The 26,274-nt window shown below is 32.1% G+C and overlaps 1 protein-coding gene across 1 annotated transcript in view; it reads right to left on the minus strand.

Moving 5' to 3' along the window:
• LOC142334884 (uncharacterized) overlaps positions 1 to 25,868 on the minus strand; it is a 71,949-nt gene extending 46,081 nt beyond the window's left edge. The window contains exons 1-4 of the mRNA XM_075383209.1: positions 25,766 to 25,868; positions 22,782 to 22,824; positions 22,475 to 22,581; positions 21,703 to 21,867 (exon numbers count right to left, since the gene is read on the minus strand). Of these exons, the coding sequence (XP_075239324.1) occupies positions 21,703 to 21,867; positions 22,475 to 22,581; positions 22,782 to 22,824; positions 25,766 to 25,868 (418 nt within the window). The remainder of the gene's footprint in view (positions 1 to 21,702; positions 21,868 to 22,474; positions 22,582 to 22,781; positions 22,825 to 25,765) is intronic.
• Positions 25,869 to 26,274: the final 406 nt, after the last annotated feature.

The raw sequence follows: 26,274 nt of genomic DNA on the forward strand, positions 1-26,274 counted from the left end.
AATCTACTTAGCAAAAAATTATTTTAAAAAAGTTGCCGGATCAAAAACAGGAAGAATGCGTAAAATGAAAGGCAACGGTGAAAAACCACATGGAAGCAATCGTAAAAAGAAGCCTTTGACAAGAAATAGGACAGATTTCTGATTGTTTTTGAAAAAAATTGCTAAAAACACCTGCTGTGTATCGTTATACTGAACAACTGCCCTTTACTTTCTTGTAGATCCAACTGGAATCAGAAATTTGAGCCATATTTTACCGATAGAACCAGTACGGCTTAATGTTATTGCAATGGCAGCAATTCAAGCACACTTCGGAACTAATTGAACTAATTCTTTCACTATGAGATTTTGAATTTGAGCCAAATTGTTGTATACAGAAGGAGTCAAATTATTGTTAGAACTCCGGTCTCAACAAATTTTAAACATTGCATTTGCGTCAATAATCCGGAAGCCTTTGCTTTTCTTGACAAATGTAGACATGGTATAGCTCTTGGTGATTATCCCAATCGCCTTATTTTAGCGTTTGACCTAATTTCAACGCAAAAAGACTCTGGTTATTTTATTGATCCACAACTTACAAATTGTTCGATTTCAGTTCAAGTTTGGTTTCCCGCATCATTAACAACCAACGTAGAATTATTTTTTTGCGATATAAGCTCAACGTTTATTTCAATTCGGAACAAAATTTGAGAGAGAAATCAATTACCACCTACCCTACCGATGAATTGTGATGAGATATGCTATTTGCTGACGAAAATGTATTCATTTGATTTGTTTAACGCAGTTTTTGCAGCGGACATTTTCCCAAAGCTAACGAAAGAAGGATTTATCATAATTTAAGCTGCACCAGCGCAGTATGCCGGGAATTAACGGATGTTTCTTTTGTTTTACGAAAAAATGTTTAGCTGGCAGATCACCTCGGAATCCCGATAAAAAACTACCAACTGTTATATTGCCGTCTTTTACAATATTACAAAAAAACCCTCAAATATTCAAACTTAAGTCAATTCAAAAGCTAATCTCAAGAATCTGCTGAGCTTTTCTGCATACATATTATGCATGTGATGTTTGTGTACAAAAATCCTTTCATGTTTAATATGAACGGTAGTGATTTGCTAGTCTTCGCTAAACATATGGTCTAATATTTATCATTTATTTTTTGCTGATTTCTTTCTTCAGAGACAAAAAAGGGCACAGTTATTAATTACTAGGAGATTTCAATTCTATTTTAAAATGGGTCAAAAGCAAATTGATCGGCCAAAAAAAATTAAATTGGGTCAAAAGCAGTTGGCAAAAAATTGTATACTGAACAGTTTGGATGCTGTAGAATAAGGAAGTTGATCGTTGTATGCTATAACGTGATAATGGAATTCAGGCACTTTACGTAAATCAACAATAATTGCAAGCTGTGGGCTTAGTTCTTTGTTACTGCGTGGTCAAAGATAAACTCTCTTTGGCGTAGAAAAAAAATAACGATATTGTTTGTCAAAACGGCGAAAGTAGTCCAGTGTGCGCTCAAATTTGACTTTACCATGTTGGTAACTAATTTATTGTCACTTTCACTTGCTTTTTTGGTAATATCTTGTGATTTTTCTGTTCTCTGCTTTCACACTGGTTTCTTTCTTTCAGATCACTTTCGCAAGCAGTACGCTTCCTTCGTTTGATTTTCTTTGCAGCTCCTCTAAACGATGGACCTGACCCGATTTTATTTTCCAGTCAAAAAGAGTGAATTCAGCAGCCGGGAGAATTAATCTTTGGTTAAAACGAAACTCCTCCGAGTCTACGAGTATATTATTCCAGTTGTTTCGTGCGTTTTAACTGAGGCAACAACAATTCATTTACTAGAGCACGATTTTTCGTGTTAAAGTCACTATGATCTCCAAAGGAATGTTTTTAGTTCACAACTTTGTTTCTGTCGAGGAAAAAATACACTTTATATTGTAAAATAAGCTCTAAGTGAATTACAAGAAAAATAGCTACTTTTTAACTGAATTGAAGGGAAATTGCAATATCAATAACACTATGTAAGATCAGTTTTTGCTACTTCAGGATATTGTCGATTGCAGGGATACGCTAAATATAAAACCCAAACTCAAACTTTTATGGTCAAGTTTTAAGGTTGCCGAGTTAAACTCTTGTTTGCCATGAGGTAAAGTCATACATGAACAATTCAATGGGGTCCGTATAGAAACAAAATTTTGTTTATGGCCGGTAAAAATGTCAAAATCATGTTTTTTTCTTCTTATGCTCTCTTGCTTTTGTCCACAAATTCAATAAACAATCACCAAAAAGATGTACGCTGAACCTGTTCAATTTGGCAGCCTCTTTTTCAGTAGACTGTTTTGTTTTTAAATTTTTGGTCGCATAATAATGATTTTTTTAACCAAAATCACAAAAAAACTAACAAAAATAGAATATATTCAATCCCAGTTAGTCACTGTTTTCTGATTCTACCAGCCGTTAACTAAAAAACTTTCTTCTAAATTTTGTTTCAACTAAGAAAAACTGTTGTTTTTCTGTATTCCTAACTCGAGAAACATCCAAAAATAACAAAAAAATGACAAATAGTCCACACCCAATTACTCATTATTTTTTGTTTGACCGAACTTTTAACTTAAACAAATTTCTTTTCAACTCCAAATTACCTAAAAAAAGCTATGTTTTTTACACTCTTTCCCCGATAATCAGTTTTTTTTCACAATTTTGGCCTTTTTAATCGGGAAATACAAAAATGTAGGTAAAAATTTAAATATAACAGTTTAATATACACCCGAGTCATCGACCATATCACACCTACCTTATTTTTGTTTTTTTTTAAAATCTACAAAGGTGCCTCTTGGTGGAGAAAAACATTTTTTTAAAAAAACCTTTTACGATCAAACGACAGCAATTTTTACTTCAACCCTTAAATCCACACAAAGTTAATTGGCCCCATAACACGCATTTCTCGACACATTACTGAACTCACAAACCCAAAAAATTTTTACCCCAATTTCTTCAGTTTTTGGTCCAATTTCCACGTTATTTTGTCCTCTTTTTATTCTCATGCACTATTTTCAGATCGCAAAATTACCTTAAATTTCTCTCCAATTTTGAAACTCAATGAGAGAAGTGGATAAAACAGGGGTTCCAGCCACCAGCCCAATTTGGCCAATTTCCCCTCACGAATTCTGGGGAATAGAGCAAATCTTGCTGCTAACTGGAAGCCCTGTTTTATCCACTACTATATCGACCACTATGTAAACAATATGTGCTCACTTAGCACAGTCTATAAATAGTTCATTAAGTGACGAAAAGGAAAAGTGCATGTCAAGCTAAAATGACCACCACCATTAACAGAAATGACTATCACCATTAGCAGAATGATACCAAACGAGTGAAAATTTCGAAAATAAGACATATTTAATTATTAGCTTGCAAGTTGTTTTAGTATTAAACATTGGTATTTATTAAAACTTTTATTTATTTTTTAATAGATAATACAAAGCATTCAATTTAATAGAAGAAGTTAATTATTATTTTACTTTAAAATAGGTACTTACATGGGAGAGGATAACTAAATTTAATTTAAAAATCTTGTCCAAATATTCTAGAACAAGAATGTTCTAGAATAATTCTCCATGAGTGGACCTTTTTTCTCTAAAGCACTTTTTGGCTATTCATCTTGACTTTCACTTCTGTCGTTTAACAAAAAACTGAATTCCATCTTTTTAAAAGTGCAATCACCCCTCAAGAGTGAAATTGCCCTAGGAGTGATTCTTGAGTACAAAATCCCTATTTATCACGCTTAAAGAGTGATTTCCCTCTTCTTTTTAAAACTTTTAAATTATTCGTTTTTCTATTTAAATTTTTAAATTAGTTTTTGTTTTAATTAAATTTTTAAATTATTTATTATTTTATATAAAATTATTTATTCACTTACTTAAAATTATCTAATCTCTATTAAATTTATATTCTCTTTTACTTTGTCTATATATATGCCATTATTAATCAGAAATGATACAAAATTATAATATTTACATGAACAAGTTTCTCCAGTTTGAGTATTAACAGATCTTTCATTTAAATTTTTAGTAAGTCCTCTGGGTAACTCTACATCTGGGTGTTCTTTCTTTATATGAGCCCTTATCCCATCATATCTCACAATAGAAGGACAATATAGACACTTATTTTTAGCCGAAGTACAACTTCTATATGTATACTTACTCTCATCAAAATCAGCTAGCGGTTTTTTGAAGAATCACACCTATTACATTTTTTAGCTAAAGTTTTATAAACAATAGGTTAAGGATTTGGTTTAATAATATCTTTGTTGTTATCTTTAGGTATACTCCCGGTTTTAGTTATACTCTAAGTTTTAGTAAAAGTTTCAGTTTTAGGTATATTTTCAGTTTTAGTAATAGTTTCAGTTTTAAGTATACTCTCAGTTTTAGTAATAGTTTCAGTTTTAGGTATGCTCCCAGTTTTAGCTATACTCTCAGCTTTAGTAAAATTTTTGTGGAACCAAGGGCGGAGCCCCATCAAATTTAGCTATACTCCCAGTTTTAGGATTATAACTAGAGCTAGAGTTAGAACTAGAGTTGGAACTAGAACATTTTGAAGGAATACCCCTTAACTCTGCAGTAATTCCACCCAAACAATTATTACTTATTGTTTGATCTCCACATGCACACTTACTAACTTTATCCTTATGTTCCATTTTACAATGAAAAAGTAAAGAGCGCGGGGTTCCACATTCATAATTACAACCAAAACTTACTACACCCATTATTTTTAAGGAAACAAAATTTCCATTATTTTATCAGGAATCATAATGTCTTATGATGCCCTATAATTTCAATTAAATCTTTAGTATAATCTTTAGAGAAAGCAAACTTAGCTAAAGTCTGCATTCCTAACAATAAGAGTATTATGTTTATAGCTTTTATCTAAAATCTTTTGTCTATCCAGTTCGGTTTTATCTTCAACGAAATTTATAATCCCCTCTTTAAATTTTTGATGATTTTCATATAGATTACTTAAATCGTCCCTTCCATTTTTGCTTGAAGCTTCAGTCTCTTGATCCACATACTCTTCTTGTATAGAGCATGGTGTGGGTAAAGCTTCACGATGGGTCTTCGACAATGCTTCGCCATGTTCCTGGTGTGTTTCATCTACCGACCCATCTCCATTGTGAAAAGACCTCCGGTCTTGGTTCCCCAACACGGACGGAGTTCCATGGGCAAAGCCTACTAATGACCCCGCTCTATTAAACATATGACTTTTATGTTTTTCTACTTGTGCAGCAGATTTACTGATGTATCAGAACACATAAGACTATATATCCAAAAAACTGAAGCTAAACCTAAAACAATATACGATCCCCACTTCATACAATTTGCTCTAACTGTTCCTTTAGTTAGAACATCATTCTGAATCTTAGTACCTCTTAAATTAAGAAATTTATTAAAGTAGAACTGATAGTTATATTTATTAATAGTATTTCTATCAGTAGCACTATTCATTAGTGGTTTAATATAATCTATTAGTTTACTTATTTCATTACTATCTAGTTCATCTGTTAAACTAAGAGCTTGAAGGTCCAGGAAACCAATTGTTGAGTCATATATTGTTGTTCTATTTCTATCGATAATAACAAAAGTCTCCTCTTTCCTATTATATTTAATCATACCATAACAAAGCTCGGGAGATGCTCCATCTGAATAATTACAATAACTTCTATTTAACTCTTGAATTATACCATGGAAGTCATGATTGCTTTTATATATATCATCAAAATTTTTAAATAGAGCTGCTCCATTATAAGTTGTTATATAAATAGTATCACAACTCGTTCCAGCCGTTTTAACTATCTGAGCTGGTTTATGCCCCATTACAATCATTTGAATATCATCGTGTCCTGCTTCTGAAAAATATTCGGCTATATCATTTTTTAATTTACTGCCCATATCATCAATAACAGTTACACAATTTTCAAAATTATGTGTATTTTATGATGTAATCAAATTTTTATCACACATATTAAATTGGTCATAGGGCTCACCAGTTTCTGGATATATCCGATCCCTATCATCCTTGCATACAATGATTATTTTCTTTTGATTTTTAGGGTCTTGCTCGTTTTGGTTTAACTTCAAGTGTTGTCTAACAAAATAGGACTCCCCCGTTCCAGTAGCACCATAAACAATAGTATGAAATGGTGACTTTTCATATTCAAATCTAACTAGAATTTTAATCATAAACTTACTTAAAATTATCTAATCTCTATTAAAATTATTTTCTCTTTTACTTTGTCTATATGTATGCCATTATTAATCAGAAATGATACAAAATTATAATATTTACATGAACAAGTTTCTCCAGTTTGAGTATTAACAGATCTTTCATTTAAATTTTTAGTAAATCCTCTGGGTAACTCTACATCTGGGTGTTGTTTCTTTATATGAGCCCTTATCCCATCATATCTCACAATAGAAGGACAATATAGACAATTATTTTTAGCCGAAGTACAACTTCTATATGTATACTTACTCTCATCAAAATCAGCTAGAGGTTTTTTGAAGAATCACACCTATTACATTTTTTAGCTAAAGTTTTATAAACAATAGGTCAGGGATTTGGTTTAATAATATCTTTGTTGTTTTCTTTAGGTATACTCCCGGTTTTAGTTATACTCTAAGTTTTAGTAAAATTTCAGTTTTAGGTATACTTTCAGTTTTAGTAATAGTTTCAGTTTTAAGTATACTCTCAGTTTTAGTAATAGTTTCAGTTTTAGGTATGCTCCCAATTTTAGCTATACTCTCAGCTTTAGTAATATTTTTGTGGAACCAAGGGCGGAGCCCCATCAGTTTTAGCTATACTCCCAGTTTTAGGATTATAACTAGAGCTAGAGTTAGAACTAGAGTTGGAACTAGAACATTTTGAAGGAATACCCCTTAACTCTGAAGTAATTCCACCCACACAATTATCACTTATTGTTTGATCTCCACATGCACACTTACTAACTTTATCCTTATGTTCCATTTTATAATGAAAAAGTAAAGAGCGCGGGGTTCCACATTCATAATTACAACCAAAACTTACTACACCCATTAATTTTAAGGAAACAAAATTTCCATTATTTTATAAGGAATCATAAGGTCTTATGATGCCCTATAATTTCAACTAAATCTTTAGTATAATCTTTAGAGAAAACAAACTTAGCTGAAGTCTGCATGCCTAACATTAAGAGTATTATGTTTATAGCTTTTATCTAAAATCTTTTGTCTATCCAGTTCGGTTTTATCTTCAACGAAATTTATAATCCCCTCTTTAAATTTTTGATGATTTTCATATAGATTACTTAAATTGTCTGTTCCTTTTTTGCTTGAAGCTTCAGTCTCTTGATCCACATACTCTTCTTGTATAGACCATGGTATGGGTAAAGCTTCACGATGGGTCTTCGACAATGCTTCGCCATGTTTCTGGTGTGTTTCATCTACCGACCCATCTCCATTGTGAAAAGACCTCCGGTCTTGGTTCCCCAACACGGACGGAGTTCCATGGGCAAAGCCTACTAATGACCCCGCTCTATTAAACATATGACTTTTATGTTTTTCTACTTGTGCAGCAGATTTACTGATGTATCAGAACACATAAGACTATATATCCAAAAAACTGAAGCTAAACCTAAAGCAATATACGATCCGCACTTCATACAATTTGCTCTAACTGTTCCTTTAGTTAGAACATCATTCTGAATCTTAGTACCTCTTAAATTAAGAAGTTTATTAAAGTAGAACTGATAGTTATATTTATTAATAGTACTTCTATCAGTAGCACTATTCATTGGTGGTTTAATATAATCTATTAGTTTTCTTATTTCATTACTATCTAGTTCATCTGTTAACCTAAGAGCTTCAAGGTCCAGGAAACCAATTGTTGGGTCATATATTGTTGTTCTATTTCTATCGATAATAACAAAAGTCTCCTCTTTCCTATTATATTTAGTCATACCAAAACAAAACTCGGGAGATGCTCCATCTGAATAATTACAATAACTTCTATTTAACTCTTGAATTATACCATGGAAGTCGTTATTGCTTTTATATATATCATCAAAATTTTTAAATAGACCTGCTCCATTATAAGTTGTTATATAAATAGTATCACAACTCATTCCAGCCGTATTAACTATCTGAGCTGGTTTATGCCCCATTACAATCATTTGAATATCATCGTTTCCTGCTTCTGAAAAATAATCGGCTATATCATTTTTTAATTTACTGCCCATATCATCAATAACAGTTACAAAATTTTCAAAATTATGTGTATTTTATGATGTAATCAAATTTTTATCACACATATTAAATTGGTCATAGGGCTCACCAGTTTCTGGATTTATCCGATCCCTATCATCCTTGCATACAATGATTATTTTCTTTTGATTTTTAGGGTCTTGCTCGTTTTGGTTTAACTTCAAGTATTGTCTAACAAAATAGGACTCCCCCGTTCCAGTAGCACCATAAACAATAGTATGAAATGGTGACTTTTCATATTCAAATCTAACTAGAATTTTAATCATAAACCCACCAAAGCTTTGTTCTAGTTTTCTATATTTACTTGGCATGTCATTATATACTGAAAAACATAGCACTGCTATGAAAGCAAGTTTAAGAATTTTTAAACCGCTATCCTTTTTTTTATTTATGAAATATAGACATATATTTAGACTTAGACTTAGACTTAGACTTGTACTTATAAATAGACGTATAATTAGACTTATAAACTTAGACTTAGACTTACTTATAAATAGACTTAGAAATAGACTTACTTTTAAATGGACTTACAATTAGAATTAAACATGAAAATTTATTATATAAAATGCTTATCCTAATTTTTAATTTTTGTAGAATTTAATATTAGATTTGGTATTGATAATAAACCTATGAGTAATATCACAAAAGAAGATATATGTGGAGCTATAAGTCTAACTCCAATAGAAATAGTAATGAGAGATGAGACACCACTCACTATCAATCATGATGACCTTAACATTATTGTAAATCTACATCCAACTGATGGTACACATTGGGTTCTAGTTATAAGAAGAGAAGGTGGAAAGATATATTAATTTGATAGTTATGGTGTTGAGACTTAAAAGAAAATGTTGATTTAGGTTAAGGAGAGAAGACAAGAGTATGATGAATCTTATTGTGGGGCTTATTGTTTATACATGATCTAGCTTATTGATAATGATATAGAACAAAGAGTGCTTTGATTACTTTCGTTAATCAAGTTAAATGTCCAGAAGGGTATAATGAATGTTTGGGTTGTGAAGTTAAAGGTGAAGTTGAAGTTAAAGTTGAAGATTAAGATAAATATATAGTCAAGGCGTTACACTTACAGCCTATTACTGATGATTATGCCAACGGGTTTCACCCACAGACTACGGCTGATGGCAATGGCGATGCCAATGGCAATGTCAAAGACAATGACAAAACAATGGAAAAGACAAAAAGGTACCCCTTCTGTCAGACAATGCCAAAGACAAGGGGGTACACCTAGAGCGTACATCTGATAGCAATAACAAACTGGTGACCCCCTTGTCAGATGATGATGTAGTATGGTCGAAGACCCATGAAGATGGCTTTGAATATATTTTTTTATTTAGTGAAAAACAACAAAAAGATAAACCCCCTCCACGATGTGAATGTGGCGTCGTTATTAATGTTGGAGACAAGGTGAGAGGGATCCATTGTTCATCAGTCAAGGACCCCGTCGATGAAGAAACTGATTTATGGATTGTTGTTAATGGAAGTCTACAATCATGGTTAAATGATAGGAACATACTTGTTGATGTCATTTTCCCAGAAAGCTTCAGATGTATAATATCTGGCCCTGGTGAATGTGGAAAGACATTTTTATGGAAGAATTCAATTTTAGGTGATATAGAATTTGTTAGACTATATATCATTGCTCCCACCGGTGATCAATATGATGATTTAGAGTATAAAGATATAGTATTTATTGAAGATAGAAAATATTTACCCCCTCCCGATCAACTACAAAAAGATATATAAAATCCCATAAAATTTGATGATGTTGAACCTAAATAAACAGTTATTAGAAAATTCTTCCGTAGAGGTAGACACAATAATTGTAATATGATATATCTTAATCAAAATCTGTTCCCATTAGAAAGACAGGGTGTTAGAGAGAATTGTATTCTATTTATTATATGTGAACAGAGAGGTAATGCACTTAATAGATTACATGATGACTTCATTGATGAAGATGAGCTTAGTTATAAAGATTTTAGGAAAATAGGTAAAAAGGTATGGAAAGCTCCTTATAACTATCTTGTCTTTGTTATGTCTAAAAATAAATATAATAAAGCTAAACTAAAAATTAATTGGGAGAGTTTTATAGTTTAATAATATTTATGATTAAGCATAAGTATCGGGGAACCTGCTTCGGAGATAAATTCAAATGTATGTCTATTACTATGACTATGACGATGACTATGACTAAGACTAAGTCTAAGTCTAACTCTAAGTCTAAATCTAAGTCTAAGTCTAAGTCTAAGTCTAAGACTATGACTATGACTATGACTAAATCTAAGTCTGAGTCTAAGTCTATAACTATATCTTAAGTCAAATTTAAAGTAAAACTCAACACATCACCATTGAAACCAATTGGTCTTCCATGCTAATCTTTTATATGAAATTCAATATACTCTATTCTATCTTCTGTTACATTTTGATATAAAATATTAGTTGGTATAATATTTATCAAGTAACCTGGTGGTTCTGTTAGGGTAAAAGTATATATATAGTATATCTGTGTTATTGCCATTATCTTTAACACCGGAAATAACATTACAATGGATGTTAACAGTACTAAAACCCATAATATCAATAATCTATTGAGATGTATGTATACCCGCTTTATAAACTACTTTCCTAAATCCTAGTAATGGGGCTATTGAGTTTTCTACATCAAAACTAAGTGCTCCTTGTTTGATTTCTATCTTACATTTCATTGTATTTTTATCAGTCTCCATTATAACAATACCATCAGTTTTTTCTTTTAATAATTCTGCTATGGCAGTTAATTCATATGCACCCGGCGTAATAGTTGAATATAACAAAGGGATACCTTTATAATTATAATTAAGAACAGATGAAATGTTAGAGTTAGAGATAAGAGGTTCTGCCATAGCAGGGGGCTTTGCTCTTTCTCTATTAGTGTTTGTGTTAGTGTTAGTGATAGTGTTAGTGTTAGTGCTAAGAGGTTCTGCTATCGGCGAAGCCGGTTCCCGAATTGGTGAAGCATCTTCTATAACCGTACTAATATATAAGATTCGAATATTCCTTCTATTCACATTAAACACTGGGTTATAGACTGATACTCTAATTAAACCTAATTTTGATGTATTAAGTATAGGTTCACTAAAGTTAAACTTTTCTGTTGCTCTTGTCATTCTAAAGTTAAGTGTATGCTCTTCTTTAGTTTTAATTAAAGCTTCATGTATCTTTTGTAGTTCCCATAAGATTAAGTTGTCTCTCATTTTTTAACTTATAAAAATGGACTTTAATTTGGATACAACTTATGGATATAATAACGATATACACAAAAATAAGATAATAAAATATAAACCAAATAATCTAGCCACAATAATGAATACGGTTAATACCAAAATTAAAATCATTCTCAATAGAGAAGAGAATCATTTAAATATACACGATTCATATCTAGAGATAGAGTTTGTTGTATCAGATAATGCTGGTGGTGTATTTGCTAATAATGCTAATATCAGATTAGTTAATTATGGCATGATAGCATTATTTAATTCAATTAAGCTTGAAACTAGTGGTGGTAGGACTATTGAATATATAGATCATTGTCATCCTAAACTTTTAATGTATAAATTATTAACTAGCACTGATGATGAATATGAGAGTGGTTTTGTTAGAAATCAAGGTAATAGAGATAGTCAACTCAAAGTTGATCATGCTGCTGCACAAATAGGTCATATGTATATGATGGTTTGATTTCATGAATGATTTAGAAAAGATTATATATGGGTTAGGATTTAAACTAATAATAAAAAGAAAAAATAATGATAGAATTATTTAGAGTTAATCGTGAGCCTGGCCCAGTATCTAATGATGGTAATATAGAAATTAGAGATATGTCATGATGTGTACCTTATTGTGTTGGTGGTAGATATTATTGTGGTACTAATATTATAAGAGTGGTTGCACAGCTAAAGGAACTAAGATGTTAAAGGGTAATTGTACTAAATGTAAAGGGAATAAATCGATAACTGTTAGTGATGCAACAATAGAAGCCGAAGGATTGAAAGATTTCTTTAAAAGTGTTCGTAGGGCAACAGTTAACTTTGGAAAAACGTTGCTAATAATCCAGTAAGAACATTAGAAGTAGCAAGTAAAATAGGAAGTGCAGCTGCAAGTAGAAACCCAAGAGCTGCTTTATCAGCTACACCTGATTTAATTAAATTTGCAAATACTTTTGGTATAAAAGTAGTACAGAAAGGTAGAGTATTATATTTTGGTACAAAGGAGAGATAGTTTAATTCTAGATCTACTTCTAACGGTAGATATTAAAACTAATATTATTATTACTAAATATTTTTTTATAACTAAACACTGTTAACTTTAGTTTAAAAAAATACTAATTTTTTTTCTTGTTCTACTTATATTCCTCATATATTTTAACTAATTCACTATATTCATCTTTATCTGTTTTATTATCATTCAGTGATTTAGAATATAGTTTATTAAACATATCACTAAACTGCTTACTTAAAATATTCATTTGCGAATACTTTATAATTTTGTTTCTTATTTTAGTATTAATTGCTTTTGAAAATGAACCACAAATAGTTGCTGTAGCAAAAACTGTAGGTATAGAATGAGGTAATCCTGTTAATGCAACTGATGTTGATGTTGCAGTTGTTGCTATTGATGATAATAGTATTTCTGTTATCGTAGCTATGTTAATATAATTCTTATATCTACTTAACTTCTTATCATAGTTATTAGTTTCAGTTTCATAATAATTTCTAATATCTTTTATAATGTTAATTTTATTATTAAATTTATTTTTAGCTAGGATTTTACCATTTAGGTATGGTTCATTAGGGTTGTCAAGTTTGAGTAAAGTAATCTCTCACTCGGTGCTGATGGTTGACTCAATTTCAGTAGTAAAATAACTATCAATATCTTTCGTTATATCTTCTTGATCAAAATCATAATGCATCTTTAGTCTTGCTTGTTATTTGTTGTTAAGAAGTTTACTTTCAAGTAATATAGCAATTATATATTGTACTATTGTCTTTTTATTCTTTAAAAAGGCTTCATCCTTAAAAGAATTAGTCTTTTCATTAACTTCTTTAAATCCCCTTAGACCAGTAGTGAACATATCGTCTAGGTGAATGTTAGTACTATTCTGATTAAACTTATTATTATCAAATTCTTGTTTTAATTGATTATACTTAGAGATAGTGTCAGAGGTAACTTTATTACAAAAATTAACAGTCTTTGTAAATTTTGCTGATTTAATAAACTCATTAATTAGTTCTTCATTAACTTGTATTTTGTTTAGGTGTAATGTTTTTGTTGTGACTTTATCAAAATTGCCTTTTCTTAGTTCAGTTATTTTTCTACTTAAAAAATCGATTTTATTAGAAGAAGGTAATAAGTTATTGTCACAATACTTGTTTTTAAAAACATCTTCTTCATCTATGGGAGGATGTACATTTGTAATTTTATAAGTATCTTTCATGTCAATGTTATCGTTATCTTCTAAAAATAACCCGCGAGCTTCACTTAGTGTTAAGTTGTTTGATGTTTCCCCTTGATTTTTGTTTGGCTAAATCTATATCTTGTCATCTTTGAATTTGTTTACAGTAAGAACTATACCTAATGATTCCAAAACCTTATTATTAGATTCAAAATCAAACTCAGATTTTAATAGTTCCTGTTAATAGTGTTTACCTTCTATTATCTCACCATTAATATCATCTCTTTTATATATTGGTTTTTGTGTTTTTAAAACATCATTAACTTTAAATATTTCTCGATTCCAATTATTAAAGTATCCTTTAGAGAAAATATTACCTTTGCCAGCATTCCTGACATAATCACCGATTTTAAGTTTCGGTATAACATTCTTAAAACTAAATGCGTATTTAAGTTTATCGGGATTATTAGAAGCATCAACGAGTGTCATATTAATAGTAGAGTGAATGTTATTTTTATAGGTTACTGCATCATTTAATATATTTACCCAGTTACCATCACCATTGATGAACATTGGTTTATTAATTTTGTGTAATGGTGTTCCATTAAATCTCTCTATGAATACAGCCTTGAAATCACTGTATGTAGAATATAGTTCTGTCTCATATTTTTTAAGTAAAGATTTAAATGTTTTTTTTGTAAAACTCACTACCTCTATCTACCCATAATTTTTCTGGTTTTCGACTTTCATAGATGAACCAGATTTATTCTTCAATGGAATAACCCATGCATATTTTGTGAATATATTTATAACAGCTAAAAAAACTTATAGTTATTATTGTATTTACTTAGAGATGACATATAAATTAAATCAGCTGACCATGTTTCATCTTTATATAATGGTATTATTCTTTCTCTTCTAAAAACAAAGTTGTCTGACCAGCTTTTGTTTCTAATATAAGTAATTTTAATCTTTCTATTGAACTATTTGGGTCAATGGCAATGCCAACCAGGGAACCTGCTTCGCAGATGTCGATGCTATTTAAACCCCAACCAAATACACCATCTTTTCCTAATATTTTACGTTTTATTGTTCTATATCTACTGCTTTTCTTATCACCTTTTCCTACATCATATCCACTATCAAATAAAAACCTTTTAATTTTATTTTCATCTTCCTCGATATAACCATGTGTTACATTTGGGTTAGTAAGAAAGTTTATTAACCCATCTGAAAAATCATAATTATTATCCTTATCTATAAATGAATTTTCTTGATAAGGTAACTTAACGCCATTCTTTTCAAATTCACCAATATCTACATTTCCGAACAATAACTTCAAAAGAGGGTTAGTTTGAATCGCCATTACATTAATAATTTGAGCTGTGTCTTTATCTACTATAATTGCTAGTTTATCTCGGGCTTCCTCTACAGCTTCATCAGACTTCATTAAAGCTTCATTAGACTTCATTAATGCTTCATTAAACTGGGAACCGGCTTGCTGGATCATCTTGGTTTGTTTATCCATTTCTTGATTTTGCCAATCTATGGCTCTTAATGTTTGTTCACCCAATGCTAGGTTCTGTTAATTATGGGTATTTAAAGTTTTAGTTAGAGGATCAAATAACTCTTCTATTTCTTCTTATTATTCTCGTTGTTTCATTTTGTCTTCTAATCTTTTCTTTCTATTTAGTTTTTTTTAGTATATTTAATTCTATAAGTTCATCTAGCTTAGTCATTTTATATACATATAAAATAATATAAAAATAATATAAAATAATATGTTCTATAGGAGAGATGATGATATATAATATAGTAACTACGAACTACTATCTACTAGCTACTAACTACTATTCAAATTCATATGCATATTCATATTCATACTCATATCTATATTCACAGATCATTATATAATCTAAGAGCAGCTTCAATTAACTTTCTATCATCATTAATGGTTAGTTCTAGAGTATTATTTAAAAATGATTCTTAACTTGCATCTAACCCTAAATTTATCAATAGCTCTATTGGAGTAGTATTAATCTTTTTTATTAAATCTCTTTTGAATAGATATGGATTCTCATCATGAGGATAGCTTTTAATATTATTTACATAGAATCTTTTATCATTAAATGTGTTTAGGTTAATCTTACTCGTTTTTGCTATTGTCATGTTATCATCAACTTTCTGTATTCTACATTTATCTAATTTATCTACAGTTCTCTATGTGTTATACATTAATGCATTTAAATACTCTTCATGTTTAGCATTGTTACAATTCTTTATTCCTTTCTCTTTAGTTTCATTTGGGTAATCTTTAAAGCTATATGTCTTTGATGACAGGGCTATAAATTCTTCCATTATTTTACTTCCCAATTCATGTTTGATTTTACCTGGAACTTTATTATTAGTTTTGATTGGTGGTTATAGATTGGACAGATCCGTGTGTTCATTGTCAACATTACTTTCAGGAAAACTTAATACGAAACTATCAGTATCCATATAATGGAGTTGTAAATCTTTGACAGATGGTTGAAGAATATTATTGAATACATCATACATGTGTAATTTACTTAATTCTAATATAGTAACACCTACATATACTGGAGAATCATATTCTTTTTTTCTCTTTATTTATTCAATTTGACTATAATCCTTATATCTAGTTATATTCTTAAATGTTGGTCTACTTATACTTTTTATTATCTATTCTTCATCGTGTAAGAAATTACTTTGAAGGAGACGTAGAGTATACATGCACATTCTTCTATATAGTGGGTTGTTCAAAAATTTCCTTACATCCTTCTCTATTTCTGTTTTAGCTGTTGCTCTTTTATTATTTTTGTTTTGAATAGAGTCTCTACATATGTAATCTTGTTTAAATCTTTTTACTCTGTGAATTTTAGTTACTTTTAAACCCATCTTAACATAGAACTTTAACATCCTATAATGATCCACATGTTCTGTTTTGTTGTTTTGATCTAAGATCAATTTCTCTGATCTTGCCTTGCCTCAATCTCTTTCCCTATAGCCTAATTCTTTATCATTTATCTTTCTTTTATTAGGCATTGGTGCTAGTTGCTCTGTTCTATCTTCACAAATATTAGTATAATTAATATCACAAACTATATAGTAACCATGATCACTATCATCTGGAGTGTTTAGTATAGAGTCTAGAGATGTGTCAGAGTACTCAAAGTCCTTATAAGGTAGCTTTTGCATCATTGCGTAACCATATAGATTGTTTCCGTCTATGTACCATATGGACTTGTTTTTAGCATTAACATTAGCATTAGCATCAGCATTACCATTATCTATATATCTATCACCCATTATACCACACACACCACCTCTCTGTGCTTCAACGAAATCATCTAGCTGTTGCTTATCTTGTAATGCATCTAATGTAACACCACTTAACATTAACCAACAATCAAAACTATTACCCGGGAGACTTACATAATGTAGTGGGTTGAGACCGAATTCTTCCTTACTTAATTTGACATATTCATTCATGCAGCAGTCTAATATTTCCACATCATTCTGTAAATAGTCTATAGTTAGACCTTTTCCAGTTTTATGACTGTTGTCTTTATTAAAGTTATCGACTTCTTCTTGTGTTGGTAATTTAGTAGAAAGTGAGGATTTGAAGTCGTCTATATTTAGATTACATATAAGTTTGTCATAGGTAGCTTTGCTACCATTGACAGCACTAAACCAAAGTGTTCATATGGATATAATGTTTTAGTTTTACACACAGAAATCTTTGCCATTTGATCTAGAGGCATAGCTGAGAAGTTATAACCATCTAAGAAATTAAGACAACCAATATTAAACACCTTAGATTTACCAGCAGCTAGTGGTATGTTATCTACTTTTCTTTTATCATTATTCTGTTTAAAGAGTTCACAATACAGTAGATTAAAATCATAACCAGAGCCATTGTGGAATATTACGGGAATGAAGTTTTGTTGTTTGTATCTTGATTACATATTTTACATGCCGGTCCTCTATATTTACAAGTTTCATGACATTGATCTCTTACTTTATTAATACATGTTTTGCTGCATATATGACAAGTGTTATTGGCTTCACGATATAATGTATCTTCTTCTGTAAATAATATTTTTTCTTTATGCTTGAAGTTATTCTCTGTTTCTATTTCTAATAGATTTCTAGCAAACCATTTGATGCAGTCTAGACCAAAGTAGTGTTTGAAATTGTCTTGCCAGATGTAACGCAAACTTATTCGTATGTGTTGAGCTACTACATATTTACAGTCATTATTTGCGACTTCAACAATGCAACATTCTATATCAGCGGCTATAATATGTTTTATATTCTGTCGCTTATGTTCATTTATAAAAGTAATTTTCCTCTTCTTAGGACAAACAATCTCTGGTTTGAAAGAAAGGCTAAATATATGATTGTCATATTTAGTTTGAGAGTTAAACCAATATGAACATCTATCGCAGTAATAGAATATATGATTCTTTTTATTCGGTCGATCTAATAGGGTGTCTATGTTTTTGATTAGGGCACAGTGTTCTGTTTGTCCATTCCCCGCAACTAATATTCTTACATCTTTTCTGTCTTTATTAAAATCATCCACTGATTTAACAATTAAGCAATTCAACTTTATCATCACTACAAGGTCTGTATATCCAAATATTAATATTATACAATTTTTGTATTCTTAATATATAGCCGAAGTAATCTTCATGTTGTTGTCTTGCTACAATTAGTTTATTCGCGTATTTAATTTCACGTGTTGCATGGTCCATGGCAGGATGTAGCCAAGCAGTAATAGTTAGTTGCAAGCAATTGTATTTGGAATTGCGTATATTTAATATTGATTTAGAGTTTTGAGATTGGGGGTTAAATCTATATAACTGCCAATACATGCTTTGGTCGGTTCAATATTTTTCTGAAAATTTTTAATCCGAGAAACTCGAATTCATAGCCATAACCCTCATATATTTATTTTTCAAAATCCAACCAATGTTTGAAGTCACCTTTAATCATATATTGCATTATTAATAAAATAGTCAGTGTTGAAAAATATTTTAGTAGTTTTAAATTCTTCTTTGATTCCCTTCTTGTACTCACAATGGGCTGTGATTTTATAGTTGAAACTCTTAATTTTACGAAACTGGTAACACTTTAATTTCTTCTAAAGAGTTAATAATAGCTTCATCTATATCTTCAATGTAATTTTCCAGTTTTATCACTAATATAAAATTCTTTCATGTTCTGGCTAAATTTATATCAAATTATTCTGTGTGTTCAAGATACTTGCGATTATGACTATATGAGTGAGTAGTTACGGCTATTTTATTTCCAATTTCATCATTGCATTCTTCACATCTGAACTTAATTCTAAAGTAGATATTATCTTGAGGTTTAGCTTCAGTTTTAGTATTACAGTTAGTTTCAGTTTTAGCTTCATCTTCAGCTTTAGTATTACAGTTAGATTCAGTTTTAGTTTCAGTTTAGGGGACCAAAGGCGGGTTCCCTTTAGTTTCAGCTTCATCAAGATCTATAATCATATTCCTGGTTCCTTTTGGTGACCACTTGATAAAGTATGTTTAAGAAAATCCTTCATTGAATTGAAGGTTAAATTGCAGACGACACATTCGTTACTTCTGTTGACATCCATATCTTTAGGGAAAAAAATAATTTTCAAATTAAGAAAAATGCTTTCGAAGAGTCTGAAATGTAGGGAAAAACAGTGGAAAGACTGTTGCTATAAATGTAGAGAACAGCCTTATGAATGTTTTATATGTAATGGTATCATTAAGGAGAGAGATAGAAATAGCCATATAAGCAAGCACTATGAAGAATCAAATTTATATTTAACTTGTAGTATGTGTAATGTTAATAAACATATTTCTTATTTAAGGTTTAAGACCAATAACTGTAGATTGTGTGTTTATTTGCAAAGGTATAGGTTTGGGCGTACTGAGGATAGATTTATTGAGTATGTTAAGATGCATGTTATCGGTGAAGCCCTTTCACGGATTGGTGAAGCCGTTTCACGGATAGGCTCAGCAGGTTCCCTTTGATTTAAAATTATTGTGTTTTTGTGCAAATGAGCGGGTTATAAGGCTTAATTTTGATATTTGGAAAAAATTATTTAATATTAGCTTTAGAAAAAAATATCTTTAGTTTTTTCTCCCCGAATCTGGCGAATAATTAATATGAAATTTCCGCGTTCGCCATACTCTCGCCAACAGCTCTGACTATTGCACTGAAGTCCTGGAATTTTTATTTGAAGTCTTACTCGGAAAAAAAGACGAAATTCATTACTAAATTACATCAGATTCTTTACAATTGGTTGGGATTCAATCTGTTGTTTGTTCAGAATATTTGACAAAATATTCGCATGGAAATAATCAATTGCTCTTGCTGGCTTCAGTGAAGCCTAAGCCTAAGCCTAGTTCGATATTGGAGTTAATAAATCCAACAGAGAGAGACTTCCTAATCTTAAAGTTAGAAAAAAATTATTATTGCTATTAGTTTTTAAATCTTGCAAAAACGCCTGTTTAACAACTGTTAATTGTGGCGGGTTGAAACTTTGCATATTCATAGCCAAGTTATAGGACTGCAATTTTTAAGAACGTGAATTTTTAAATTCGGTTTAAAAATTGAGTTACCAACTAAGTTGGAGCAAAAAAAGTTTTATTCAGTAGAGGGATATTAGTATTAGGGGATATCAATATTCAATGTATCAGTAGTAAGGATATCGATATTAATGTATCAGTAGTAAAGATATGAATATTAACGTATCAGTAGTAAGGATATCAATATTAATGTTAAAAATATTTCGCAATAACAATCTTTTTTTATCATTTATGAAACCTGTAATTCTGTCGTGCACCTAGATTGAAGCTGACTATCCTTCTTGAGCTCTGCTATGAACATTGTTAGAAATATTCTTGCTAACTAGTAGAGTTCTGCTGTTGTTCATTTGTTTGTTTGTTTCGTCAGATATACATTTGTTCATCAAATGATGAGAACTGTTTAAAATTTTTGCTTGTTTTTGCAGAGAAGTGAAGGTCATGATGTATAGCCAAAAAGTTCCGTGGAGAAAAAGGTTCACTAATGGAGAATTATTCCGAAACATTCTTTTTCTAGAATATTCGGACATGATTTTTAACTTAAAGTTAGTTATCCTTTCCCAAGTAATTACCTGTTTTAAAGTAAAATAAGAATTACATCCCTCTATTAAATTAATGCTTTGTATAATCTATTAAAAATTAAATAAAGTTTTTTATAAATACTCAACTTACAAGCTAGTATTTAAATATGTCTTTTTTTCGAAATTTTCACTCGTTTGATATCATTCTGCTAATGGTGATGATCATTTCTGTTAATGGTGGTGGCTATTTTAGCATTACATGCACTTTTACTTTTCATCATTTAATGAACTATTTATAGACTGTGCAAAGTGAGCACGTATTGTGTATATAGTGGTGGATATAGTAGTGGATAAAACAGGGCTTCCAGTCAGCAGGACGATTTGGTCTATTCCCTCGAATGCGTGAGGGGGAATAGGCCAAATTAGGCTGGTGGCTGGAAGCCCTGCTTTATCCACTACTAATGAGTTTTCAATGGGTTTGTTTATTTGGTAAGATCTGCCACAAGACATTTGCCGGTATAACTAGAGGACCAACTAACAAGATTATAAAATTCACTAACAGAAAAAAGCAGATAGACTTTATAAGTTTAACATATAAGTTTAGGCATTATTAACGAGATTAGGTTTCTATAGAATTTCTAACAAAAAATACTGAGCTTTTGATTAGTGAGATATAGTAAAGATGAACTTATTTTACTGTACATTTTCATTGCTGTTGTATTAGGGGTAAGGAGCAAACTTTAATGGTGATACAAATTGCTAGTATTTACGATACCGGAGCTACATATCTGGTTGCTTATACAGAGGAAATGTTGTGCCATGAGATGATGTGATAAAGGACGCAGAAGTAGTTGATATTTCTGGTTCCTCATATTGGCCCAGTCTTGTTCTGTTTGGCTCGGACCCCATCTGGCTGAAAGACGCCTCACTTGTCTCCCAAGACACATATTCCTGTCTGTCGATGAAGGAACTGCCTGCATCACCTGCGCACAGTTCCAACATTGTTATAATTAACCAACTTAACGCAACCAACACTAGTATTTGCTGACAGCAACTTGGAAAAGCGAAACACACTCCGATATTTATTGTTCTCTTGAGATCCCGGTCGAGACAGGATGGCTAAGTTACAGGAACTTACAAGTTTCTTTAACAAGGATGACCGGGTTGAGAAAATGCGACGAAATCCATGCAAGAAGCGTCGTTTTTTGTCGAATTTTGTCTATTTCATTGGTTTTCTATGTAGGAAATGTCGATTATCGTCGTTTTCGTGGTATTGTCAGTCTCAATTTGTTTTAAATACAAAAGAATTAGAGGAAAACTAAGTAACCGGTGGTGCAGTGGAGCAGAAGGTGGAAAGTAATTAAGGGGTCGAAAGTTCGATTCTTGACAGGGACTGGCATTTTTGAACGACAAAAACCGACGACTCTTACGTTTAAATACCGACAAAAACCGATCAAAACGACGAAAAAAAACGTAAGGGCTCTGATCGGTTTTGGCGAATTGAAACCGACGAAAACCGATAATTCTTATGTTTGAATCCAACGAAATTCTCAACACGGGAAACGCAAACGCACACAAACACACATTTACCTGTTAACAGATAGTCCTTCAGAGTAGTGCTGGCCTCGTCATCCACTGTAATCAATTGAACATTCTCCACTTGATCACTGTTTCCGATATCTTCGTAGTCACCATCTCTGAAACGATTCCAGATTCCGTCAAAATTTCTGCAACTGCATTTTTGTGACAAATACGGGTGTTTGCGGGTTGAGTTTATGTCGTCTTCTGAATTTCTAACTAGGCCAACAGTGAGGGGAATCTGTCGCCCAGAAGATCGAACAAATTTAATTAAAACCAACACCGAAGGTTTAAAAGAAAATGATGAAGCAAGCGCTACCTTGTCTCTTTTCCGAGTTTTTCCCCTCGTCCACTCTTGCAGGCTGTTAAAAATGCTTTGTCCCAAAAGACGTTAAATTGAACAGAGAACACCAGCACAAATGTAGAATCCACAGTAAAGAGATGCAACTCTCAATCAACTAACAACTTGAGACAAATTCAACTGCAAAATCTTGTATAAGTTCAAAATTTTATCGTGATTCACTCGAAGTATAATTAACCAAGTTGCTCACAGTTTCTTAACTGGTCTTGCAACTTTACTGACTGTTTTAAGTTTAGTCCCACTAAACCAACTGCTCACTAGCTCAGTCTTTTCTCTCTCTCTCTAACTTAAGCACGATAAGCTGATTACAACTTTTTCTATTTGGCTAACTTTATCTTATCTTAATTAAATACACTTTTAGAACTTAAGTAAACACCATAAGTAATTCTGACTGATTGATACATCCGCAGGAGGGATTCCCTTCACTAAACAAACAGATTAACGTCAAAGTCCGCGGTCCTTATCGCTCTTATTTGCGCACACAAACTTGGCGCCAAGTTAATTTCGTCGCTTTTGTTATTCAAAGACTATTAGTCTCCATGTGTAAATATACCACTAATTCACGCTCACTAAAGCTAAAATAATGGCTTGGTATGCTTTTCCCAGCATTCCGTGCAATTCCCCATACAAAAATTAGTCAAAAACCCAAATTTCCCAAAAACCCAAAAATTTGACCTCTAGAGGTCAATTAGAGGTCAATAGTCGAAGATGAAGGGTCAACTTGGTAAAAATAACTATTGGCGCGGGAAGTCCTTCCATAGTTACACTTACCCACCAATTTTTATCACCTAACTCTTAATAGAACACGAGCAATGACCGCGCACACTTTTCATCGACCTCCCGGATGACCCCAATTTTCACAACTTAATAAATTGCGAAGTAGTGGTCAAAACGTCTCCGGGTAAAATTTTCTAGTAACTATAGGGTGCCACCAACTTGCCTGCCAAGTTTCATGACCAACGGATCAGCCGTTGCGAGTCGTTTGCAATTTGAAAATTTTTAACGAGTCGTGGGTGCCGAAACCCGAAAAATCCGAGTTCGTCAAAATTGACCGGGGTGGTTATTTTTTGTCACTAACTGTCTAAGGTTATCATGTTAAAACTTTTTCAAAGTCATTCAGCCGCTCAAAAAGGCCAATTTCCGGTTTTCGGCACTCGGGTCGTCCCGAAGCACCGACTTCCGGTCGCCCTTGGAAGTTAAAAATAGCACCATTAGAAAGCCCTTGAAAAATTACACTAACCCTCCAAAAATCATAGGGCTACTACCAATACTCCACGAGCAATTCAAATTTTACGTTCCGCAGCACGGGCGTGCGCTAGTTCCGTGCAGGTTGGTGTGGGGTCAAATCCGACCTCAAAATCGGATTCCCCGTACCCAAATTAGTCTATCCCCCAATTCTCAGGTCAATCCGACTTCAACTTTTTGAGAAATTGCTATTTCAATTTAAGTGTTAACTATTTTTAGTGAAAACTGCCTATTCTTATTTTAAAATGCTAATAAATTTCTCCCACAACTTCCTAAACCCTTCCCATGATCACTCAGTACATTAATTCACACGTAAACCTAGTTTCGACTGGTTAATAAAGTTATTTCTTACTTAAAAGTTCATATTTCCACTTAAAATATCGAAAACCTTCAAATCACCCCACTTCCGGTGTTAATAGCTCGGGGTTGGGTAGTCGGATTGGCCCAAAAGCTATATCAGCCTGAGAGGATCATTGGGTGTACATGACATTAAAATTTCATAAGCGTCCGCTTAATATAACCCTCATAGTTGTAGGGCACCAAGTTCTGCTACCCCCCTTATCTTTGTCACTTCAAAATAGCACATTTGTTTACTTAAAGCACACAGAACGTGATCAACTTAATTTATTTCACCCTTAGTTACTTTCATTTGAGCCTCCCTTTATATTTTAGATTAAATGGACAGCAGAAAATATTTTGAAGTCGTGCATTTTTTGCAATCAGGTCTTTTCCCTCGAAAAAGCACTAAAACTACCAGACATTCATTGCGACGCCGGAGCAGGAAATATTTCACTAAAGATGGTCGACTTTATCTCATTGTTTCCAATTTGGAGGTTCTACACAGGGGAAATGCTCGTATTAAATTATTAGAGCTGCACCGAGAAAGTGGACATCCCGCGGGAAGAAATTTGGAGAAAATTGCAAAAAATATATATTCCGCACTTGATATTAGAGAGTTGTGCACTGCAATATCACGAGAATGTTCAATTTGTAACGACAAAGTGCTTTATAAATACCGCAAAGGTCCAATGAATCTTGTGTCAGAAAATGTGCTCGATCGGATATGTCGTGAAACTGGCCTAATAAAATACAGAAGACACTGCTACGAGCTATTTGTAAGGTAAGTCCAGTACTTTTTTTTTAAAAAAAAAAAACCGTGACAACACACGTTTTCTGTAACTCTGATTACTTTCAGCCAGTCGGATTTCGATACTGCATTTTATGATCCAGTTACGTTAGATACTGCTCATCCGAAATACAATTGTGTCAGCGCATGTTTATCTACTATTATCACTGGTAATCGTTCACAAGCTGGTGAAATAGAGAAAATTTTTATAAAACTACGCAATGGGCCCAATAAGCATCTGTACACGTTACCTGGTAAAGTGGTTTTGTCTAGAGGGATTGGGGACACTGAATTTATTACCACAACAGACTTACGACTCTTTGCTCGGCAATATCGGATTAATATTTTTGTGTATTATGACTCTGGCGATGGCGAGCAACCCTTTTATCTGGGTCTAAATGGTACAAAACACGGCGTGCGTTATGGGGGAATATTCTTGAAATTTCAAATTGTGGAAGGGGTGCCTCATTGCCTTATTGTGTGGCGCTGCAAACCGAAAGAAATTCTCAAAAGGTAAATTTTCCAATTATATGAATACTTTTCATAATCCCCACTGTCCTTTAGTTCTAACTTTCTATATTTTTCTCTTCCTCAATCATGCGGAGGAAGGCTTCTTTCATTTTGGGGTCTTCAGTTCCCCCTGTAACAGTCTCTTTTGCTGCTTTTGCTGCCATTCTTTTAGTGTTTTTCTTTGACACTTTCTTTTTCTTTTTTGGCTTCAGCCATTTTAATTAACTTATTACTATTTTGCTTATGTATACAACTCAGGTCTCCTATTTGTCTCGTTAATCTGTTTTGACAGTCTTTTATTACTAAACTCAACCAATTTGTTATGCCTTTATCCGGTTTGTAACTTTGCTTACTTGTGTGCATATTTGTTTTAATGAGAACTCGGGGCACCATGTGTTTGCTTTCAAGAGAGTACTTAAATTTGTTCAATTTAGCTTTGGTGTTATTGACTTAATTAGATTGTCCTAATTGCGAGCTTTCCAACAAGCCTACATACAAGTAAGTTCGTACTCGTTGCTCTTATTTTAATCCGCGTTTAATTTGCATGCGCGCTACACTCCCCCCCTCTAT

This window comes from Convolutriloba macropyga, chromosome 2 (assembly GCF_964194025.1).
Source record: "Convolutriloba macropyga chromosome 2, txConMacr16.3, whole genome shotgun sequence".
Taxonomy (NCBI): domain Eukaryota; kingdom Metazoa; phylum Xenacoelomorpha; order Acoela; family Convolutidae; genus Convolutriloba; species Convolutriloba macropyga.